The 19,601-nt window shown below is 33.7% G+C and overlaps 1 protein-coding gene across 2 annotated transcripts in view; it reads left to right on the top strand.

The window, feature by feature from the left end:
• Gls (glutaminase) overlaps positions 1 to 19,601 on the top strand; it is a 73,063-nt gene that overhangs the window by 23,584 nt on the left and 29,878 nt on the right. For both annotated transcript variants that reach the window (XM_008835613.3, XM_008835614.3), the window contains exons 6-12: positions 231 to 394; positions 4,824 to 4,882; positions 12,481 to 12,513; positions 12,598 to 12,656; positions 15,879 to 15,945; positions 16,472 to 16,522; positions 19,249 to 19,425. In XM_008835613.3, coding sequence (XP_008833835.1) covers positions 231 to 394; positions 4,824 to 4,882; positions 12,481 to 12,513; positions 12,598 to 12,656; positions 15,879 to 15,945; positions 16,472 to 16,522; positions 19,249 to 19,425 — 610 coding nt within the window. The remainder of the gene's footprint in view (positions 1 to 230; positions 395 to 4,823; positions 4,883 to 12,480; positions 12,514 to 12,597; positions 12,657 to 15,878; positions 15,946 to 16,471; positions 16,523 to 19,248; positions 19,426 to 19,601) is intronic.

Genomic DNA, 19,601 nt, shown 5'->3' with positions numbered 1-19,601 from the left:
CATGTGGGTCCCAGAGATTGAACCTCAGTTGTCAGGCTTTGTGACAGTTGCCTTTACCCATTGAGTCATCTTTTGAGCCCTTAATATTCTTTAACACTGAAAAAAACATTTTTAGTTTAATTATGGGAAAATATAGATTGGAATTAACATGTTAAAAAGGGAAAAGTCCAATCATGCAATTAATGGCTTTCTGGTTGATACTAATTATTTTTTATATCTACTTTTAATAGGCATTCTATTGGAGATACCAAAGTTCCCTTTTGTCTTCAATCCTGTGTAAAACCTTTGAAATATGCCATTGCTGTTAATGATCTTGGAACTGAGTATGTGCATCGCTATGTTGGGAAAGAGCCAAGTGGATTAAGATTCAACAAACTGTTTTTGAATGAAGATGGTAAGGAATACCTACAAGTTGGTTGGAAAAAGAAGTGTCTCATTTTCTATGTAAATCTAAGTAACTGAAAATTTGGTTTTGAAGATAACAAAATTTCATCTAGTTTTAAAATTTTTCCATAGAATTTCTGTAAATCCTTGGAGGTAATTTAATTACCTACTTTTAAAAATGGTTATTTTAGGTTAAGAGTTCTCTTTAGAGAGAAGAGTAGGGAGTCAAGGGCAAGGAATAAGAATTTTAACAGCTGGGCACAGTGTACCCCTTAATTCTAGCACCTAGGAGGTAGAGGGAGGAAAATCAGGAGTTCAAGGTCATCGTCATCTATATGAAATCCCATCTTTAAAAAAATGAATTTCTGCCGGGCATGGTGGCGCATGCTTTTAGTCCCAGCACTTGGGAGGCAGAGGCAGGCAGCAGATCTCTGTGAGTTTGAGGCCAACCTGGTCTACATAGTGAGCTCCTCAAAAAGACCAAAAAAAAAAAAAGAATTTCACATTATAGTAACATATCAGGAAATCTTGCAAAATTTCAAAATGTATAGAATTTAGTTTAAAACAACTCAGTGGGAGCAACTGAGAGTGCTGGTATAGTCATAATTATAACTGTTGGTTTTCAGTTAAATGATTGTTTGGCAAAGGTGAAACACCTAGGCTCAACTTCTTGACTATTTTGTTAAAGACCTTGATCCCCATTTGGGTCTGTAAAATATATAAAGCACTCACACTTCATTGAATTAAATGTGTGCTATGAAAGGAAAAAAAGAAATGTGATGGCATGCCGTTATCTCATGGAGCAAATTCCAGTAGGGACTGATGTTTCTATTTTACCATATTTATATATGGTAAATGGGTGTTTATATTGTTTTCATAAGTTCTGTACTGGACTAGGGATATAAATTTGAGGGTGCATTTTGTTCATATACTATAGGTTTAATGCTACTTAGATCTTTGAGATTCTGAATGGGATTGTTTTTATGTGACTTTGTGGTTTCTCCTTCATAGCATTTACTTTTTGGAGAAATACCTCATATCAAATAACTTACAAGTCTTACTACTTTATAGTAATTCAAAGAAGAAGGAAGACAGAGGTAGTACTTTGGTCTGATAGATTTTAGATCTGAGCCACATGTAGCAGATGCTGAGTAGGTTTGGCTTCATTTTTGTAGGTTGAATGTTTTTGTTATGTGTATGAGTGTTTTGCCTGCATTTATGTAAGTGCAATGTCCTCAAAGGCCAGAAGAAGTCATTGTATACCCTGGAACTAGAGTTGTTAGCTGCCATATGGGTGCTGGGAACTCAACCTGGGTCCTCTGCAAGATCACCTAGTATGCTCCAGCCCCTTTCTAAGATTTATTGTTTAAAATGTGTGCGTGCGTGCGTGTGCGTGCGTGCGTGTGTGTGTGTGTGTGTGTGTGTGTGTGTGTGTGTGTGTGTGTGTTATCCTGCCTAAGTATGTGTGTGTGGGAGTCTGTCCAGGGCAGACAGTGGTGTCAGATTCCCTGGAACTGGAGTTAATAGGCAGTCGTGAGTTGCCATGTGAATGCTGGGACCTGAACCTGGGTCCTCTCCAAGAACAGTAAGGGCCCTTAACCTCTGAGCCATCTCTTTAGCCCCTTGCCTTCTGTTTTTTATCTTGTATGTGCAGGACTCCTGATTATTTCAGATACAGGATTGAAGGAAATAAGTGAAGGTTGAGATAATGGTTGTAAGCAATGAAACTTCATGTTGTCTTCTTTCTGACAAATAAACGAAATGTTTTATTAGTTCCTTAAATGAGTTATGACTGATACATTCTCAATCTTTCCTTCCTGTATATTTTAGAACAAGTTTATTTTCTTCTGTATTTTACCATAACCTTTTTAAAAGTGCTGCTTTTTGGAGGTTAGCATACATTGACAAGTTAATTAAGGATATCATATTCAGAAATTACTTGTTTATTAAGTTCATTGACATCCAAGTTTATTATTGAAAGAATTCAATAATAATTCTGTTGTTCTAACTAAACATTTTATTTAAAAAATCAGTACTTTTGAAAAGCAAATGAATAATATGGGTGATTTTGAATAATTGATTTATTTGGAGGAAGATATTTAAGGATGCAAGAGTGGGAATTTGAATATTAGATATTAGAAGTATTTTTGAAACAAAGGTAAAATGTGGTTTAGGGTAAATGAACTTAACATAAAAAGTTTTGGCATTTCATGTATGGTTTTAAATAGTATGATTTATTGATATTGTGGTTTGTGTAAGAAAATAATTGTGATAAGAACTCAGGATTTTATTGCTGGTTTATAATCAAAACAGAAATACAAAGATTAACGAGATTTCACCCTAGTAGTCTTAGAATTTTTCTGAACTTGAGTCAATACCAACAATCTTGGAAGGAGTGATAAAATAAAGGCCTCATTATCCACTCCTTCCTGAATCTGAAAGGATTCTGCTCTTGAGTCGGGTTAGACCAGCTCCAACAAAAAAATTTAAAGCATTTTTTTCACATTTAAATTTCATAAGTAGCATTATAGTGAAACCATATGGTAAGTAAATGTGTTTTTGTCTGTATATTCAGCATTATAGGGTTAAATCCATCCCAACTATATAAGATTATGATAATAAGTTAAGATTAATATGAATAATGAATAGATAACAGTGGTAATTACTCTTTGCTTACAGTACTTTTAAAGTATTTACAATATAAAGAATTTTTGTTTTATGGTTGGACTTGGCTGAAACTTTCTATTACTATAAATGAGGAAACAAGTGACTTTATGGAGATGTCAATTTTGGAAATTCTCCTTTGGAAGACTTATTTTTTTTTAAATAGGCTCAGTGGTTAGAGCACTTAAAGCCAAGAACCTAAATTTAGTTTTTAACATCCATGTGATAGCTTACAACCATCTGTACACTTCAGTCCAAGGGTTCCGATGCTCTGTTCTGGTTTCTATGGGCACTGCACACATGTGGTGCACAAACGAACATTCAACCATTTTAAAAATTTATTGTGTGTGTAGGATATGTGTGTGTGGGCAGGGGTATACGTGCTACTGTACATGCAGAGGTCAGAAGGGCAACTTGTGGAGTTGGTTCTCTCCCTCTACCTTTACATAGGTTCCCTTAATCTCCACTGCCTTTACAGCCCTAGTAACTATTCTGCTCTCTGCTTCTTTGAGCTCAACATTTTTAGATTCTACGTAAAAATGAGATCATGTATTTTTCTGTGCTTTTCTGTACCTGGCTTACTATTTATAATATCCTTTGGGTTTATCCATGTTATGTAAATAAAATAGTTCCTTCTTTTTTTAAGACTGAATAGTATTCACTTATATGTATGCCTCATTTTCCTTATTCATTCATTCACTGGTAAACACATGATGGTTTCATGTCTTAGCTGTGGTAAATAATGCTACAGTGAATTAAAAGAATGCCTGGTCTACATAGTGAGTTCCAGGACAGCTGGGGCTACATAGGGAGACCCTGTCTCAAAAAGACCAAAAAAGAATAATTATGTCTTCACTGTGATGTTTTTGTTTATTTTGCATATGTGTACCCAGATAGGGGATTGCTGGATCCTAAAAGGTACAAATTTAAAAGGCTTACTTCTGAATCACATTTAAAAATCACACATTTTCTCTTTGACAGATCTAGATTTTTTTAAAAAATAGCCATGAGAGTAAAGGGGGTACTCTGTGTGGAGAGATCTGTGGGAAGACGAAGGGAGACCAAGAGGTAACAGGGTGAAGATGAGCAAAGTATGATATGAACAAAATGTGAAGATGTCATAATGAAACCTACTGATTTAAATATAGAAAGGAGAGACTACAATTTAAAACCTGTAGTTGGGGCCTGGAGAGATGGCTCAGCAATTAAGAGCACTGGCTGCTCTTGAAGAGGACCCAGGTTCAATTTCCAGCACCCACACTGAGGCTACCAATTGACCATAGCAGCAGTTCTAGGGAATGCGACACCGCCTTATGACCTTTGTGGACATTGCATCGCATGGGCATACTTACATGCATAAATTGGGACTAACACCAGATGTGCATTTTCAGAGGTTATATGGAAACAGTGAAGTTGTTCTTGCCTAGGGTCACATAGTAAATGACAAAGTTAGGAAATTTGGATGTGGGTTGTTTTGGTTATTTTGTTTGTTTGTTTTTGTTTTTTGAGACTGGGTCTCACTATGTAGACCAGGCTGGTCTTCAAGTACACCATTGCCTCCAGAATGCTGAGACTAAATGCTGTATGTGTTATTAACACGTTCTTACAGACTCTTGGATAAATCCTTGTTTTACTATATGGCTTTTAGAGCAGAATTCTATATGTGAACAACTATGTAGCTTACTTCAAAGAATTCTCCCTGCAGAAAGTACCTCTGCATCACATAATGTGGTACCAAGTATTTCAAATAATGCTGTTGCTTTTATATTTTACAGATAAACCACATAATCCTATGGTAAATGCTGGAGCTATTGTTGTAACGTCATTAATAAAGGTAAAATACTGTCATTTGCTTTTAACCTAGTAAATATTTTTTTAATAACTAAGGTATAAACGTGTAACTTGGATTGTTTATGTGAGACTGTGATATGATTCTCCTGGAATTAAAAACATAATCTTGGTATATAGGCTTAGGATTTTTATTTATCCCAATACAAATATTATAATTTCAAGAGCAGAATGAAAGACAGATTACTCATCGAAAATCCCAACATTTAGTTAGTCTCTTGATGGAAAGATTTGGTGCTGATTTAAGAACTTTATAGAATAGGAGGTAGACGTAGCCCTTTTTCTTCTTTAAGGTTTTAAATGTTTTCTTCCTTTTGCCTCTTCTAGAATGAATAAATGTTATTAAAATTAGAAACATTTTACTGTTTATGTTTTTAGTGGGAAATGTAGGAGCAAGTGTTCTAATAATTTGAGTTTAAGATAAAATATATCTACTATTGAATAGTGTTTTCTATAATAAACTGGTATCACAATTTTCATTTAAATTGTTTCATTTGCTTTACTTTAAATCATGTCATAATTAAAAGTAAGGCTTCTTCCAATTATTATGCTGCTTAAGTTTTGATGTTTGCATTGTATGTTGACTCATTTATTTTAGTGTTTGTTTGCCTTAATAATTGGAAGGTAATGTTTTGAAATAAGTATTTCAAAATGGTTCTGTTGTGTGATAGACTTTAACATTTATTACACAACTTAAGATTTTTTCCCCATTTTTCTGTTTTGAATTTCTAATTACAAGTGGTACTTAAATTAAAATAAATTTTGTGTTGGGAACACTTTTACCTCCTCAGTAAATTTGTGCCCAGGTTAGAATAGAGCATAGGTCATGGCCTTGTAAATGGATTACTATAGATGGGGTCATGTGACTACATACAGAAAGTTGAAGGATATATTACAGGCTTGGCCCAGCTTACACAATTCACCTAATTAATATACTAGAAATCCTATGTTAACTTTCATGAATTTTGTACCTTACTGAGAAAAGTTTTTATACAGAAGACTACTATCTTAAGACTATATTGATTTCAGTGCAAATTCTTTGTAAGCATTGGCCCACTTAATATTTGTAACTAATAAAATAATATTTTGTAGCCAAATTTTTTAAAATGTAGGTAACTTTATGTTTATCTCTAATTATTTAGGGGTGAAAAACTATTTGCAGAAAATGGCAAAGCAATTATGTACAAGGCTCAGTTCTGCCTTTAGGCGGTTTGCATTGAAGTATGAAATATGCACAAGTAGATGGGCCCTTCTAATTTCATCTAGTAAATGTTATGAGAGAAAAGCTCAATAATTAAGATTTGAAGACATAACAAGTTAGAACTAAGGAGAGTTATTCTGCAATGTATATGTTAATGCTTGATTTTCAAAACACTAGAATGGTTCTAAACCATTTGGATCTTCCCTCAAATATCCAGATGTCATGATTTTACATACATTTTAGTGGGTTTACTGAACCTCTGAAGATGCTCCATGGATTCCAGTTTAAGAGCTGTTACAGTGGAGGGATTGTGAATGCCAAAAGTTCAAGGTTCCTCAGCTATATAGTAGTGAGTTAGGGCCTACCCTGGGATGCATGAGATGAGACTCTGTCTCAAAAAAGATGAAAAAGGTCTCAAAAAAAAAGGGACTCATGTTGAAGAAAGATTAATATGATATGCTGGTAGTGTTTTCTAAAGAGGGCATATGTAAATAATTAATAGAAGACTTCCTTAACTGCATGCAGTTAAAAGTCTTTTTGTTTAATGATTCATGGGTTTAATCAACTACACTGACATGCTACATGTGGGAATTGCATGTCTGGTCATATCACATCATTTCATTAGTTTCACTTACTGTGGTTAGTCATAAACCAGAAACCACATTGATCCACATTAGTATGAGCATTAGGAATGCTAGAGAAACACAGTGTCCAGTAGTGCAGAAATTTAATCAAGTCATCTTTTATTTTTCAGATTTGATCAGTCATTTTAAATTTGTAAAAATTTAAATTTACTGGCAGAATTGGAAATGAGACTTTGGAATATGGTTCAGATTTAATGTGTATATTTAAATTTAGTATCTTTGAGGTTTTGTTCTGTTTTTAGACTATACTTCACAAGGACTTTTTTAAAAAACTGAATCTAATAAAATTGTAAAGGTAGGAGCTTGAGATGACTCTGTAAAACTGACTGCCCCAGAGAATAAAATATTTCTTAGGACTGTTTAAAGAATTCGGAATTCATTAAATATCTGTGTGTAACCTTGATATTTATATGTTTATATAATTACAAGTTGGTAATGAAATTGAGGCATTAAAACCATACCCAAACAAGCCCAGTCTTCTTAAGGAAACTGACACTTAATAGGTTGTATCAGTAGTAGAGTCTGATACTCTGAGCTAGATCTAATATTCTGTCTGTTCATCAGAATTTACTATTATATTTAATGTAGGTAATTGCCATTTTGCTTGATGATATCACTGACTTCAGAATATCCAGAAAAGGCAGAAAAACTATTAATTTATAACTTGTACAAAAGATACTGATTTATGAAGTTGCATCTTTTTAAAATGGTGGGTATATGTGGTTACTTTGTAGATGCTAGTTAGTTTCTGCTCTTTTTAAGGAAACAGACTCCTTCCCAAGGAGCTTGAGTTTTAGTGCGCAGAACATGAGTATTTTACCATGGCTGGTAGATGTAGCCATGCTTTTTATCTATTTTCACTGACCTTAAGACTATTTGTGACTTTTTTTCCCATTTCAAAGATCAGGGCTTTATTCTGGTGCCATTGCAGCAAATCTCATGTTATTCCCTCCTGGAAAAAAAAGAGTGGAAAATTAAGTAGAGTCTTTAGTAAGACTCTTTATTTCATAATTTTGTAGTATTGATATTTTTTCCTTGTAGGATTGGTGGTGATCCTCAGGAAATGGGGGAAGAGGCAGAGCAAATGTTCAAAAGGATTAGCAGATTGTGGAAAAAAGGAGGATTTGGACAGAAGGAACCTGTTGCATAAATTCTTAACCACTAAGCTTATAGGAAAACTCCAATATTTAAAATTTTAATCAAAGCTATATAGGTAAATACCTTTTTAAAAACAAATGTCATTTTACACTTAAAATGCACATAATTAAAAGGACATAAAGGTTTCTATACTTTTCGCTTTTTTCTCTATGGTAGCTACTAATTTTAAGGGAATACTTTTTGTTACAGTCTGCTTTAATTCATGATGATAATGTGTGATTGCTTGATTTAAAGAAGGGAATAAAAAGAGGAATCGTTATATAGAGATGAAATGGCATTATTCACATTGTTTTTTTCAGTGATTAGCAACTTTAGTTTTAGCTTAAATGTTAAACTCTGACTTGACTGTTAGGGTGGGAAACTGAGGGCAGCGTGCTATAAAAAATCTCACTTGACTTTTCTGTGTTTATGTCTTCTAGTGGTGGTTTCTAAGTTTTTTCATTTGAAGAAGTTTGGGTGTTTTGTTTTTCTTTCCCCTGTTTTAGAAAGCAGTATTTTTTAACTTAAACAAATTGAGTCTTGGGTCTAGAGAGATGTCTTAGTGGTTGAAATCACTTGCTCTTCTTCCAGAGGACCTGGGTTTGCTTCTTAGCACCCACATGCCAGTTAACAACTGACTATAACTCCAGTTTCTGGGGATCCAACACCCTCTTCTGACTTCTGCAGGGCATTGCGTGCACAAACATGCAGGCAAAGCACTTACATACATGCAGGCAAAGCACATAAAAGAAAAATAATAAATAAATTTTTTTAAAAAAACTGAAGTATTTTTCTTTCTAAACAGTTTTTTATTACTCTATGAAAACTCAAGAGAAGTTTAATGTTTATCCTGTGCTCCATTTGGTCATTAGCCATAATCTGTTAGATTTGCTTATAATCACATTCATAGGTGGTTTGTGACTCTGAGTTGTAGTGCTTGATGCCCTGGGCTTGTTACATTTAAGACACGAGAGTATAGTGATTTATTTACTTTGGGCTTTTATTGTCCCTTTTTTTGTTGTTTGCTTTTTCCTTAATGAAAGGTAGATTTATTACCAACTGAATTCAGTTTTATTCTTTTATTTTTAAAGTTAATCTATAAAAATACTGTAACTAGCTAGGTATGATGATACACACTTTCAAATCTCAGCATTTGGGAAGTAGGGATGAGGGATGGTCAGATTTCTGTGAGTTCAAGTATTCTCCACTGAACCACATCCCTAGCCCCTACATTAATAAAGTATTGTTAAAACTCAGTGCTTCTTTATTATATTTTCATTTATGCTTTTCTTCAAGAGGTATAAATTCTGTAACTTAATAGGCATGTTTGTAAGAAATACATTTTTATAATTTTTTAATATTAATGTCTTCCGGTCTCAAACAAACCACATGGTTTGCTTTTAAAAATCAGTTGGTAATGGATTAGAAATTTTCTTGAGCTGGACATGATGCCACTGCCTTTAATTCCCATACTTGAGAGGCAGGGGCAAAGGCAGGTAGATCTTTATGAAATCAAGGTCAGCTTGATCTACATAGTGAGTTCCAGGTTAGCCGGAGCTACAGGGAGACCTAGTCTCAAAAAAAAAGGAAAGAAAAGAGAAATTTTCTTGAATATTTTGTCCAGTTCAGTTTCTCTTTTTATATTTACTAAAAATGGCTGTAAACAATTTTTAGGATTAAAATAACAGAGTTTGTAACAATGCATGTATTGTGATCTTCAAATTGAGAAAAATGCATCCCTGGGTACATGAAGGATGGATAAAGGACAGGAGCATTGATAGTTTAAGAACACCAGTTTCTAGTTGTGTTTCTGTGTGTGCCCATCTTCAAATTATTTGCTTTTAGTTTTTGATAGTCTCCCATTTTCCAAAACAAAGGGATACTTCTGTGTTCCGATTTTACCATACCATACTTCTTTAGGTTTTAGAACTTTTCAGATACTAACAAGACAGCATTTTAAAGGACTGAAATTAATGGTATTGACCCTGTGAATTAAATCAAGGCCTGCTGTAGTCTAGGTTGTTTCTCATTCTTTGGTTTCAACGAAATTGAAATGAGCCTTAAGCAAATTGTTAGTTAATACTTGATTACTATATGATTTGGCCTATGAAGAGGTCCAACTATGTATAAAGAACTGGGTAATATTGCTGTAACAAAACCAATTTTATTTATCTGCTGTAAGCAAGATTTCTTAATTCAAACCTTTGTAAAAGATTAAAATAGGAAGAGAATTGCTATCATAATCTATCAATAGAAAGTATCAATTGGTATATACACTAAAAATCAGAATTGAAGTGGAAAGAAAATGCTCAGTATCATCTCGCAAATTATTGTGAAAGATCAGTAATGAATTAACATTTTCTTTGAACATTTTACTATGAAATTCAGACATGAACAAAATAAGCATAGAATAACAAGCCTCTTTACCCATTCCCAGTTTCAGTTATAGTTTTTGTTCCTCCAGCCTTTGATCCTCCTTACTACACCATAGCTAGTTGCTTTCCTTTTCAGTCTTTGTTTTCTTGGAGAGAACACATTACTCTAATTAATTTTGTTAGGTATATATGTATTTTTTCCCTGAGAGCTTTGCAAAGAAACTTTTTACTATAACATTTCAAAATTAAAGTGACATCTTAGATCTGATGTATTCCTGATTACATGAACAACTAGAGGGGCAACTATATCTTAGTGATTTTAGTTAAATAGCATTTCCAGGGTAGATAATAAGAAACATTAATCAACTGCCATTACGTTTAGATGGGAAAGTTTGGGATAGAGATACTCTTTGGTCTACACAATCAGTATTTTGTTTTGCTCTGTTTATGTAAATCTGCCTAGGGCATTTCAAGTAGCCTAACAAAAATTACATAATAATACCTAATATAGTAAATGATGCAATAAATATCATTTTCTTAAAAGCAACCCTACTTGTGCTTTAATTTAGTAAGCCACAAAATACATCAAGTATGTGACCAAGTCTAGAGTTGAAATGGTTTTTATTTTTGTATGTTAAACTTGATTGAACAAGGAAAACATCAGTTTTACCGGATACACCTTATGTTAGAATGAAAGTTCAATATAACTTGTTTATTTTACATTGAATAATTATATGAACAATAATTATCCATGTGGGATCCCAGTACAAATGCTGACGTCCTTTTCCAAAAGTTGTTCTTTTTCGTTTTTTTATTTTTGTGTTTTTTTTTCCTAAGGTTGAAAAGGTTTTTGTGGCTTAAATGTTGTTACATATTTTACAGCATTAGGATCTATGGAATATTTTGACAACTGCAACAGTTCAATGAAGTTGGTAATTTCTTCTTTTAATTATTTTTCATTGAACAGCTTTGGAGTTACATTTCTACATTTTGAATTCTGGTATATTATAAGACAGTTTTAAAAATGTCAGGATGCTTTAGAGAAAATATTTACTTAGGGGATTGTAAACTGTTATGTTATTCTTTATTTAAATTTTGTTGAGGTCTAATTTTGATGAACTACTCTGGTGTTGTTTCCAGTTACTGTGTATGTGTGACTGCACTTTCTTAAATAAGTTTACTTGTAGGGTTTCATATTTACTAGTCATAACCTAACCTCATGAGGGAAAATGAACCTGACTTTATTCATTTAGATGATACTCTAGAACAAATGCTCCATAACAACATTTTAAAGTATAATGCTTTGGAATTTTGAGGCTGTAGATTTTTAAAAATTGGCTTTTTAAACTGGTTGTCAAATTATTTTATTTGAATCCTGTTTTAGAAATTAGAGATGTATTGTTTCTATTGGGTGCATATCACCAATTAATACGTTTGATTTCAGATCTACACCTTACTGCTTTGTAAACTTCGTCGAGGTAAAATGAAACCATTTGGTTGCTTGAACGATCTACATTACATAGGTTTTTTTTCCTAATGATCTTTGGGGTAGATAACATGTCAGAACTAGAAGTAATGAAACAATACATCTTCCACATTCTGAATTGGTATAATTGTAGTTAATTTTTTAGAGACTATGAGATAGAATTTTTAAAATTCAAAATATTGTATAACAAGTGAGAGATAATGGAGGTAGAACTTTCTCTACATCCTAGTAAAATGTAGCCAGCGTTTGCATATATTAGAATTCTAAGAAATCAGTCAGTTTTGTAATACAACTCATTATTCTAACTCAATACTGATTAAAGGGTTTGTTTCTTAAAATAGATTGTTCTTAATTGAAAAATCATGATTTATATATTAATTCTTTTTAAAGGTGAACTTTATTTTAAGTTTTTAAAACTATGAAATAACAATTTAGTAAGTTATGTGCTGTCATGAAAGATACGGGGGTTTCAGAGTAACTTGTATTCTGTTACTTTGGTTGAGTAAATTTATACTTAAAATAAAGCATTCCCTTTGTAATTTTTGATTTTTTTTCAACGTATGGGCATTAACATAAAAAGCTTAAATATTGTTACTTTAGAAGGATTTCCTAGATGTAAAAGTACTAATGCAGTGCATTAATTATAATGGTAGCTGTTTGAATTTTTGTATTATATTAACTTAAAACTTTACTGTTAATAGTGTCTATTTTAACATACGTATGTTTTTGATTTCTTTGCAGCAAGGAGTAAATAATGCTGAGAAGTTTGACTATGTAAGTACAACATAGAATTATATTTTCACGTTACATTTTCAAATATTTAGCGTTGATTACTAATGTACTAATTTTGGTTCATAGGTGATGCAGTTTTTGAATAAGATGGCTGGTAATGAATATGTTGGATTCAGTAATGCAACGTGAGTCTAATTTATAATTTGGGTTTTTATACCCAAAATATTAGATTTTTGGATTTATTTTTAATACTGTTTTACTTCATATATACACAAATACAAATAGATTAAAACACACACACACTGTTTATGGCCCTAGAATTTATACTTCAGTGAATTAAATTTGCTCATTAGAGCAAAACGAATAATGTCTAAATAACTTGACAAGAACAACATGACTTTAATAAATTTCATATTGATAATCCTAGAATCAGTTGGACTCCAATTTTTTATCAATTTGGTAACTTACTAACTTGCATTTTTTAACTTAAAATAAATTTTTATTTTTATGTGTATAAGTGTAATGCCTGCATGTCGGCAGATGCACCTGTGTTGGGTACCCTGGGATTGGAGTTACAGATGGTTGTTAGCTGCTATGTGGGTGCTGGGAATTGAACCCGGTTCCTCTGCAAGAGCAGCCAGTACTCTTACCCGCTGAGCCATCTCTCCAGCCCCCTAACTTGCTTTTTTTAAAACTCCTCCAATATTTTATTTTGGAAGTTTTCGTCTTCAAGAAAGTTGAAAGAATAAACAAGGAATATCTGATATCTTTTATTTAGAGTGTCTGAAGAATGTTTTGTCTCATTGATGTTTTTTTTTCCTCTCTTTGTTTTTTTAAATTGTGTGTGGTGGTATATGTGTAGGTGTGATGTATGTGTGTTTTTATGGATATGGGTTCCTGTGTGTGCATGCATTTGAAGTGTCAGAGGTCAATGTTGAGTGTCGATTGTTTTCCACTTTTACTTACTAATATTTTTGAGACAGGGTCTGTCCCTAAATCAGAAGAGTCATTGATTTAGCTAGGTTGGATGACTGGCCAGTGACTTTCAGGGCTCTGTTTGTCTCTGTCCCCTTAGCACTGGGATTATAAGCATGTACTGCCATACCTGGTATTATTATGTGGGTTCTGATGTCTGATCTTGGGTCTTTGTATTTGCATGGCAGGCACTTTACTGATTTTGCCACCTCCCCAGCTTGGTATTTTTTCACTAAAAGTGTATGTGTATTTGTATACAGATGATGTAAATACAGATGTACGCACAGCATTTTTTTGCTGAATCATTTAAAATTAGGTTGTAAACAATCATTTATACTTTACCTTTAAATCACCCTGCCTGTATATCCTAAGAATAAGTATGTTATTTAAGTTTTTTAAAAAACCTATTTATGTGTACGTGTGTCTGTATGTGCATGCACATGTGTGCATGGCTGCCCATGGAGGTCAGAAGAAGGCAGCAGATCCCTGGAGCTAGAGTTAAAGGCAGCAACATGGGTACTGGGAACCGAACTCCAGTCTCTGTAAGAGCAGCAAGCACTGCTGAGTCATCTCTACCTTCCTCTTTCAGAACCACATTACTAGGAACACATTTAAGGACAGAACATTATCATTAATTTTATAAAGCATGATACTAACATATAAATACTTTGAAGGAACAGTAAATCTTTTGGCCTTTTTTTGCTGTGTTTATTCAGTTCTGCTGATACACTAGCTTAAATACCTTTTCCAGGAAGTTTTCCAAGGATTTCAGGACAATTTTCTGTGCCTTCAATGAAATATTCATGGCTAAGTTGTTTACTTGGTTTTTTTTTTTTTTTTTTAATCATGCCAATCTGGGCCAGGTAACACAAGTTTGTAATTTCAACTGCTTGGGGGACTGAGGCAAGAGGATCTTGAATTCAAAGCCTGCATGGGGCTACAACTGGGCAATGTAGTGAAACTCTGTCTCAAAATAAAAGTAAAAAGAGGGCTAGGGATTTAGCTCAGCCATAGACCACTTGCCTAGCATGCCTGAGACTCTGTATTAACTCCCTAGTATCCGAAAGAAAGGAGGGAGAAAGAGGTTAAGAATGTTTCCATTTACATTTTATTTTTATGACCATAGAAATGTTAAAATACACAATGTAATGGTATTGTGTCCACTGCAATAATACAGATTACTGCCCTTATTTCCTCTGTCAGTAGCCTTTAGCTTTTGGACTCTTACAGGTTGATCTCTCAAATGTACTACATACAAAATCTATCTGTATGGAAGTTCATTCTCTTCTCAAACTCATCTAGGGATCTCTCTAAATCAGTTGAATCACCTGAACGGTAGACTATGTTAAAAATCTAAGCTCTGGGCCAGACTTTACCTTATCTAGTCTCTATGTTCTTTGGAAGATTTAACCAACTGCGTACATGTTTGGTCATATCCTACCTTCTATGTCTCTCCTGCTTACATTCTTCAGCTCTCATTTCAGGTGTCTGTTCTATCACCTACCCTTTCTTTTTCCTTTTCCCAAACTGATGTCAGAGTTAAACTTCTAAGATACAGATTTGACAAGGAATCTTATTGAAAACTTTTCCTCAGGCTTGTGTTTTGTATGCAGTCAGGAGCCTTACAGTTTTTGACATTTACCAGTCTTAAAAATTGGGTCCCGGGGCTGGAGAGATGGCTCAGCGGTTAAGAACACTGCTTGTTCTTGCAGAAGACCTGGGTTTGAATCCCAGCACCCATATGGCAGCTAACAACTGTCCGTAACTCCAGTCCCAGGGGATCTGATGGCCTCTTCTGTCCTCTGAGGGCATTGCATGACATGGGTGCACTTACCTACATGTAGGCAATACATTCATACACATAAAATAAAAATAATAAATAATTTTTTTTTTAATTGGGTCCCAGGTTTCCCTGCTTTGATGGTCCTCCCTTCTGTTCTCTATGTACCATTTCACAAATGCATCAGAATATTTGCTGTTCTTCAATGAAGTTCTGTCTTCTATACTTTTGCAAGTGTTCCTGTTACATAGGATTTGCCACTGTTAATCTAGTGATTACTACAGGATGCATTTCTTGTGTTCCCACATTGAAATTTCCATCAATTCCTTCAGTTTATTATATTTTTGGAATTCTACAAGAGAATTCTTTAAGCTTTCAGTATATTTTAGCGATGACATGTTTTGATATTTTAATATTAGCTTGTTTACAGAGTATAAAGTTTAGAGATTTAGCAGAGGAAAATTAAAACTGAAAACTTCACTTCTCAAAGACTTACTACCCAGGGCTACCTACCTGTCCTGTTGACAGAATTGAGACTAGACTTCAGTAGTCCTGATTGTTAGTTCACTGCTTTATACTATAAAAATTTAAAGTTGCCAATCATACTTACAGAAAGTTAAGTGATTTTTTTTGTTTGTTTGTTTTCTTTTAGGTTTCAGTCTGAACGAGAAAGTGGTGATCGAAATTTTGCGATAGGATATTACTTAAAAGAAAAGAAGGTTTTAAAATTTTTGTTTCCATTTTAAAGTTATTTTGCTTAATAAAATGATGGGATGCTAAGAGCTCAACAATAAGGTTTTTTTTTGTTGTTGTTGTTGTTGTTTGGTCTTTTTGAGAAAAGTGAAAAGTCCGCAAAGTGCTCGTTAGTGTTAACAAATAAGTAATGTTAGTATTAAATTGATTTGTATCTATTTGGAGGTATTCAAATAATTGACTAGTTATATTAATGCAAATCCTCCTTTAAGCTTAGTACGTTTTTTAAAAAGTATGTCTAACTAGTGTTAATAGAGACTGGTTCAGTATGATTTATAAATTATGAATCAGTTTATCATTGTCAGTTAAATTAGAACTTAGGAATTTGTAGAATGTGATGTATTTGCCTTACTATTCTTTATGCTTTTATAGGCTCTGTGCTTTTTGCTGTCAAAATGAAGCATTTTATAGATTTTAAACTTAATATTGATACATTTTATGTGCATTTTTTTCTGTTTGCCTGATTTTTCATTGCTTTTTTTTTTTCCCCAGTGTTTTCCAGAAGGCACAGACATGGTTGGAATACTAGATTTTTATTTCCAGGTAATTTACTCTAATTGATGTGTCACATTTTGCAAAACTGTAGATGTCTCTGAAACCTTGACTTTAGGCCATGAGAAAATAAAATTTGCGCTTGACTTTCAAAAAAAAATCTCTCAAAAGGCAGTCTTCTTTCCACATCTCCTAAAAATTCACATGACAGCATGGAGCAGAGAAAACTGCCTAAAAACACATTTATGTTCTAGAAATTGTTTCCTTCTAATTTTAAACTGAGCTTTCTTAGTTTTTATATTCTGTGTTTGGAAACACCCCCACCCCCACCCCTGAAGGCTTGTATTCAGCGTTTTAAAGTGTCAGTCTTAGCTGACTTGCTATCTTCTGTAATCTATATCTGCTCTTTGCTGGTATAATCGTTCCTCAGAATTTGTTCAGCACGTTCTTTCAGTGTTTGCCTCTAAATTAGGGTAGCTCTCAGTATTTCTGTCAGGCAGAGAATTCCACTCCTTCCCCCACCCCTCCTCTTACACACACACACACACACACACACACACACACACACACACACACACACGCACACGCAAATTGCTGTGGTACAGATGTTAGCTTAGTATAGCCTTCTTGGAGATCCCTCTCCTCCCCACATATTTTCACCTCAGTTTAGCTTTGCAGATTTAACCCTATTGGTGTCCTAATCAAGCTGTAATGTGAAGATTCTTAGGCTACATCATTTCTAGTTTATTTTGTATTTTCCTGACTTTACTTTTTTTGTCTTTGGGTTTTGGGTTTTTTGAGACAGGGTCTGTCCTGTAGCCCCATCTGGCCTGAAACTCTGTGTAGACCAGGCTGACCTTGATCTCACAGATCTCTTTGTCTCTGCCTCTGGAGTGCTGGGATTAAAGGCATGTGCCACCACTCCCAGCTCTGTATTTACTTTTGAATGTGCTTTAATTGTAACTGTTTAATAAACTTACAAGATATACAGAGGTTGCTAATGAAGTTTGATGGAAGTGCAGGTTACCAGTTTTCATGTGCTCATTGTAAAAGATGATGAATTGAGAGTTCAGACTATTAGTATAAAGTTCAAGGCTTACCCTGATGATGACTTACTCAGATATTGACCCCTCATTTCAGGTTTTAGCATATGTACTTTATTACACTGAAGATAGCATAAAGGATATATATGAAATTTCTTGAAACTTTTAAAGTTTAGTGTCAGTTTTACTCTTAACTCATAACCTTTATTTTTCTCCTGACACATACTTTGTTTGAAATACACATTACTTTGGCTATTAGAGTTTAATGCTACTAATGTCTAGTGAAGCTTCTATTCAGTGCAGAAATGAAGACAGTCATAGAGGTGTTGTTCTTTGGAGAAGGACTGAAGTTAGCTCAGTGAATATCCAGCAGGTTATCAGGAAAGCATTTTTATGTTGGAAGTTGCCAGATTAGGAGATTCCCACTTTTTAACAAGCAGAATTCTGATTAATGCTAAATATAAATTAGGAAATGATCCTGGAGATTTAAATCTTCTTTAAGAAAGTGTTTGTTGACTAAATATAGAAGGGTTTGCACTGTGGGCCAGTATTGTAATTAGATTCTTTAGTTCTGGAGAAATAGGATAGAAATTTTAATATAAAAGGGCAAGGTTGAAACTTGGTTTTTATAAAGTGATGAACACACTAAATTTTCTAATTCAGTGTAGTGAATTAATTTTCCTTCTTGCTATTTTAAAACCTTTTTATAGTTCTTACAGAGTTTGGAATATGAAGAAAGGTTATAATTTGAGAAGGCAGTCTTCTCCCTTTTCCTTATCATCTCCTTTTTCCTCCCAATTTTGATTTCTGTTAATTAAAAATAAAATGTGGAAGAATTTATTATTTTAGATTTAGGGGTTGGATGTAGTAAATTGTTTTTATTGTTACTCATGTTACTGCACTGATCAGGCTTGAACTCAGGGCTTTGTTATATGCAAGGAAAGTGTTCTACCACTGACCTTATGTGACCAGTCTTTGTTTTATTTTGATGATACTTAAATGCAAAAATTTCATCTTACTTGGACTTTTTTTGGTTATATATATATATGGCATATGTGTGTGTGTGTATGTGTGTGTGTGTGTGTGTGTGTATCTATTCATACACAGCACACATTGGCCATAGTAAATACCCAATAAATACAAGTGCATTGTATTTTAAGCTTCTAGGTTACCCAAGCTAGAGCTGTCTTAGATTTTTTTATTTTTTATTTCCATTTGTCCTTTGCATGTTGCTATGTAAATTGGAATGCTAAGCTTTTTTTATGGGTAAAATGTCAGGTATTTTAGCATTTCCCCCTTTTTTAGTGGTCATGTCTCATGTTGAAGCTGTCACAGTGTTGGCGTACATTGCTGTATCTTAAAAATGTTTTATGGCTTATTTGTCAAGATGGCATTAAAAATAACATGACTGACAGCATTAGTATTTAAATAAATTTGAGGATTACATAGGGCATGAACAAAGCTTAGTGCTTAGGTAGGTAGCCTGGCTCTTTCTAGCTTAATTCTGTCACCAAAATATTATAAATGTGGATAATCCCAGTAAATCTTAAAATGCCTAGCTATTGGTCAGTTGAAATCTTTGAAATGTCAAGTTAGAGTACAATCATTCCTTTAGAAGAAATATTTCAGGTTTGTATGAAATACCAGAAAAAATGGATTGTCTTACAACCAACTTTTATACTGAAAATACTATGAACCTAGATTTTCATAATTGTACTTTTTTCTTTTTTTTAGCTATGCTCCATTGAAGTAACATGTGAATCAGCCAGTGTGATGGCTGCAACACTGGCTAATGGTGGATTCTGCCCAATAACTGGTGAAAGAGTCCTCAGTCCTGAGGCAGTTCGAAATACACTGAGTTTGATGCATTCTTGTGGCATGTATGATTTCTCAGGGCAGTTTGCTTTCCATGTAAGTAATTGTTGATTAATCTTAATTTTCTCTTGCAAGGAACTAGTCTAGACTGGTGCTTTTTAAAATGCAATTTGAAATTTGCTTCTAAAGCTGTGTATTGTCTTTGGAGGAAGGCTTGTTTTCAAGGTTAATTGGTTACAAATTAGTAAGGAGTAGAGTTAAACAGTATATGA

This window comes from Nannospalax galili, unplaced genomic scaffold (assembly GCF_000622305.1).
Source record: "Nannospalax galili isolate Female #2095 unplaced genomic scaffold, S.galili_v1.0 scaffold115, whole genome shotgun sequence".
NCBI lineage: Eukaryota > Metazoa > Chordata > Mammalia > Rodentia > Spalacidae > Nannospalax > Nannospalax galili.
This window is presented reverse-complemented; position numbering and strand designations above follow the sequence as displayed.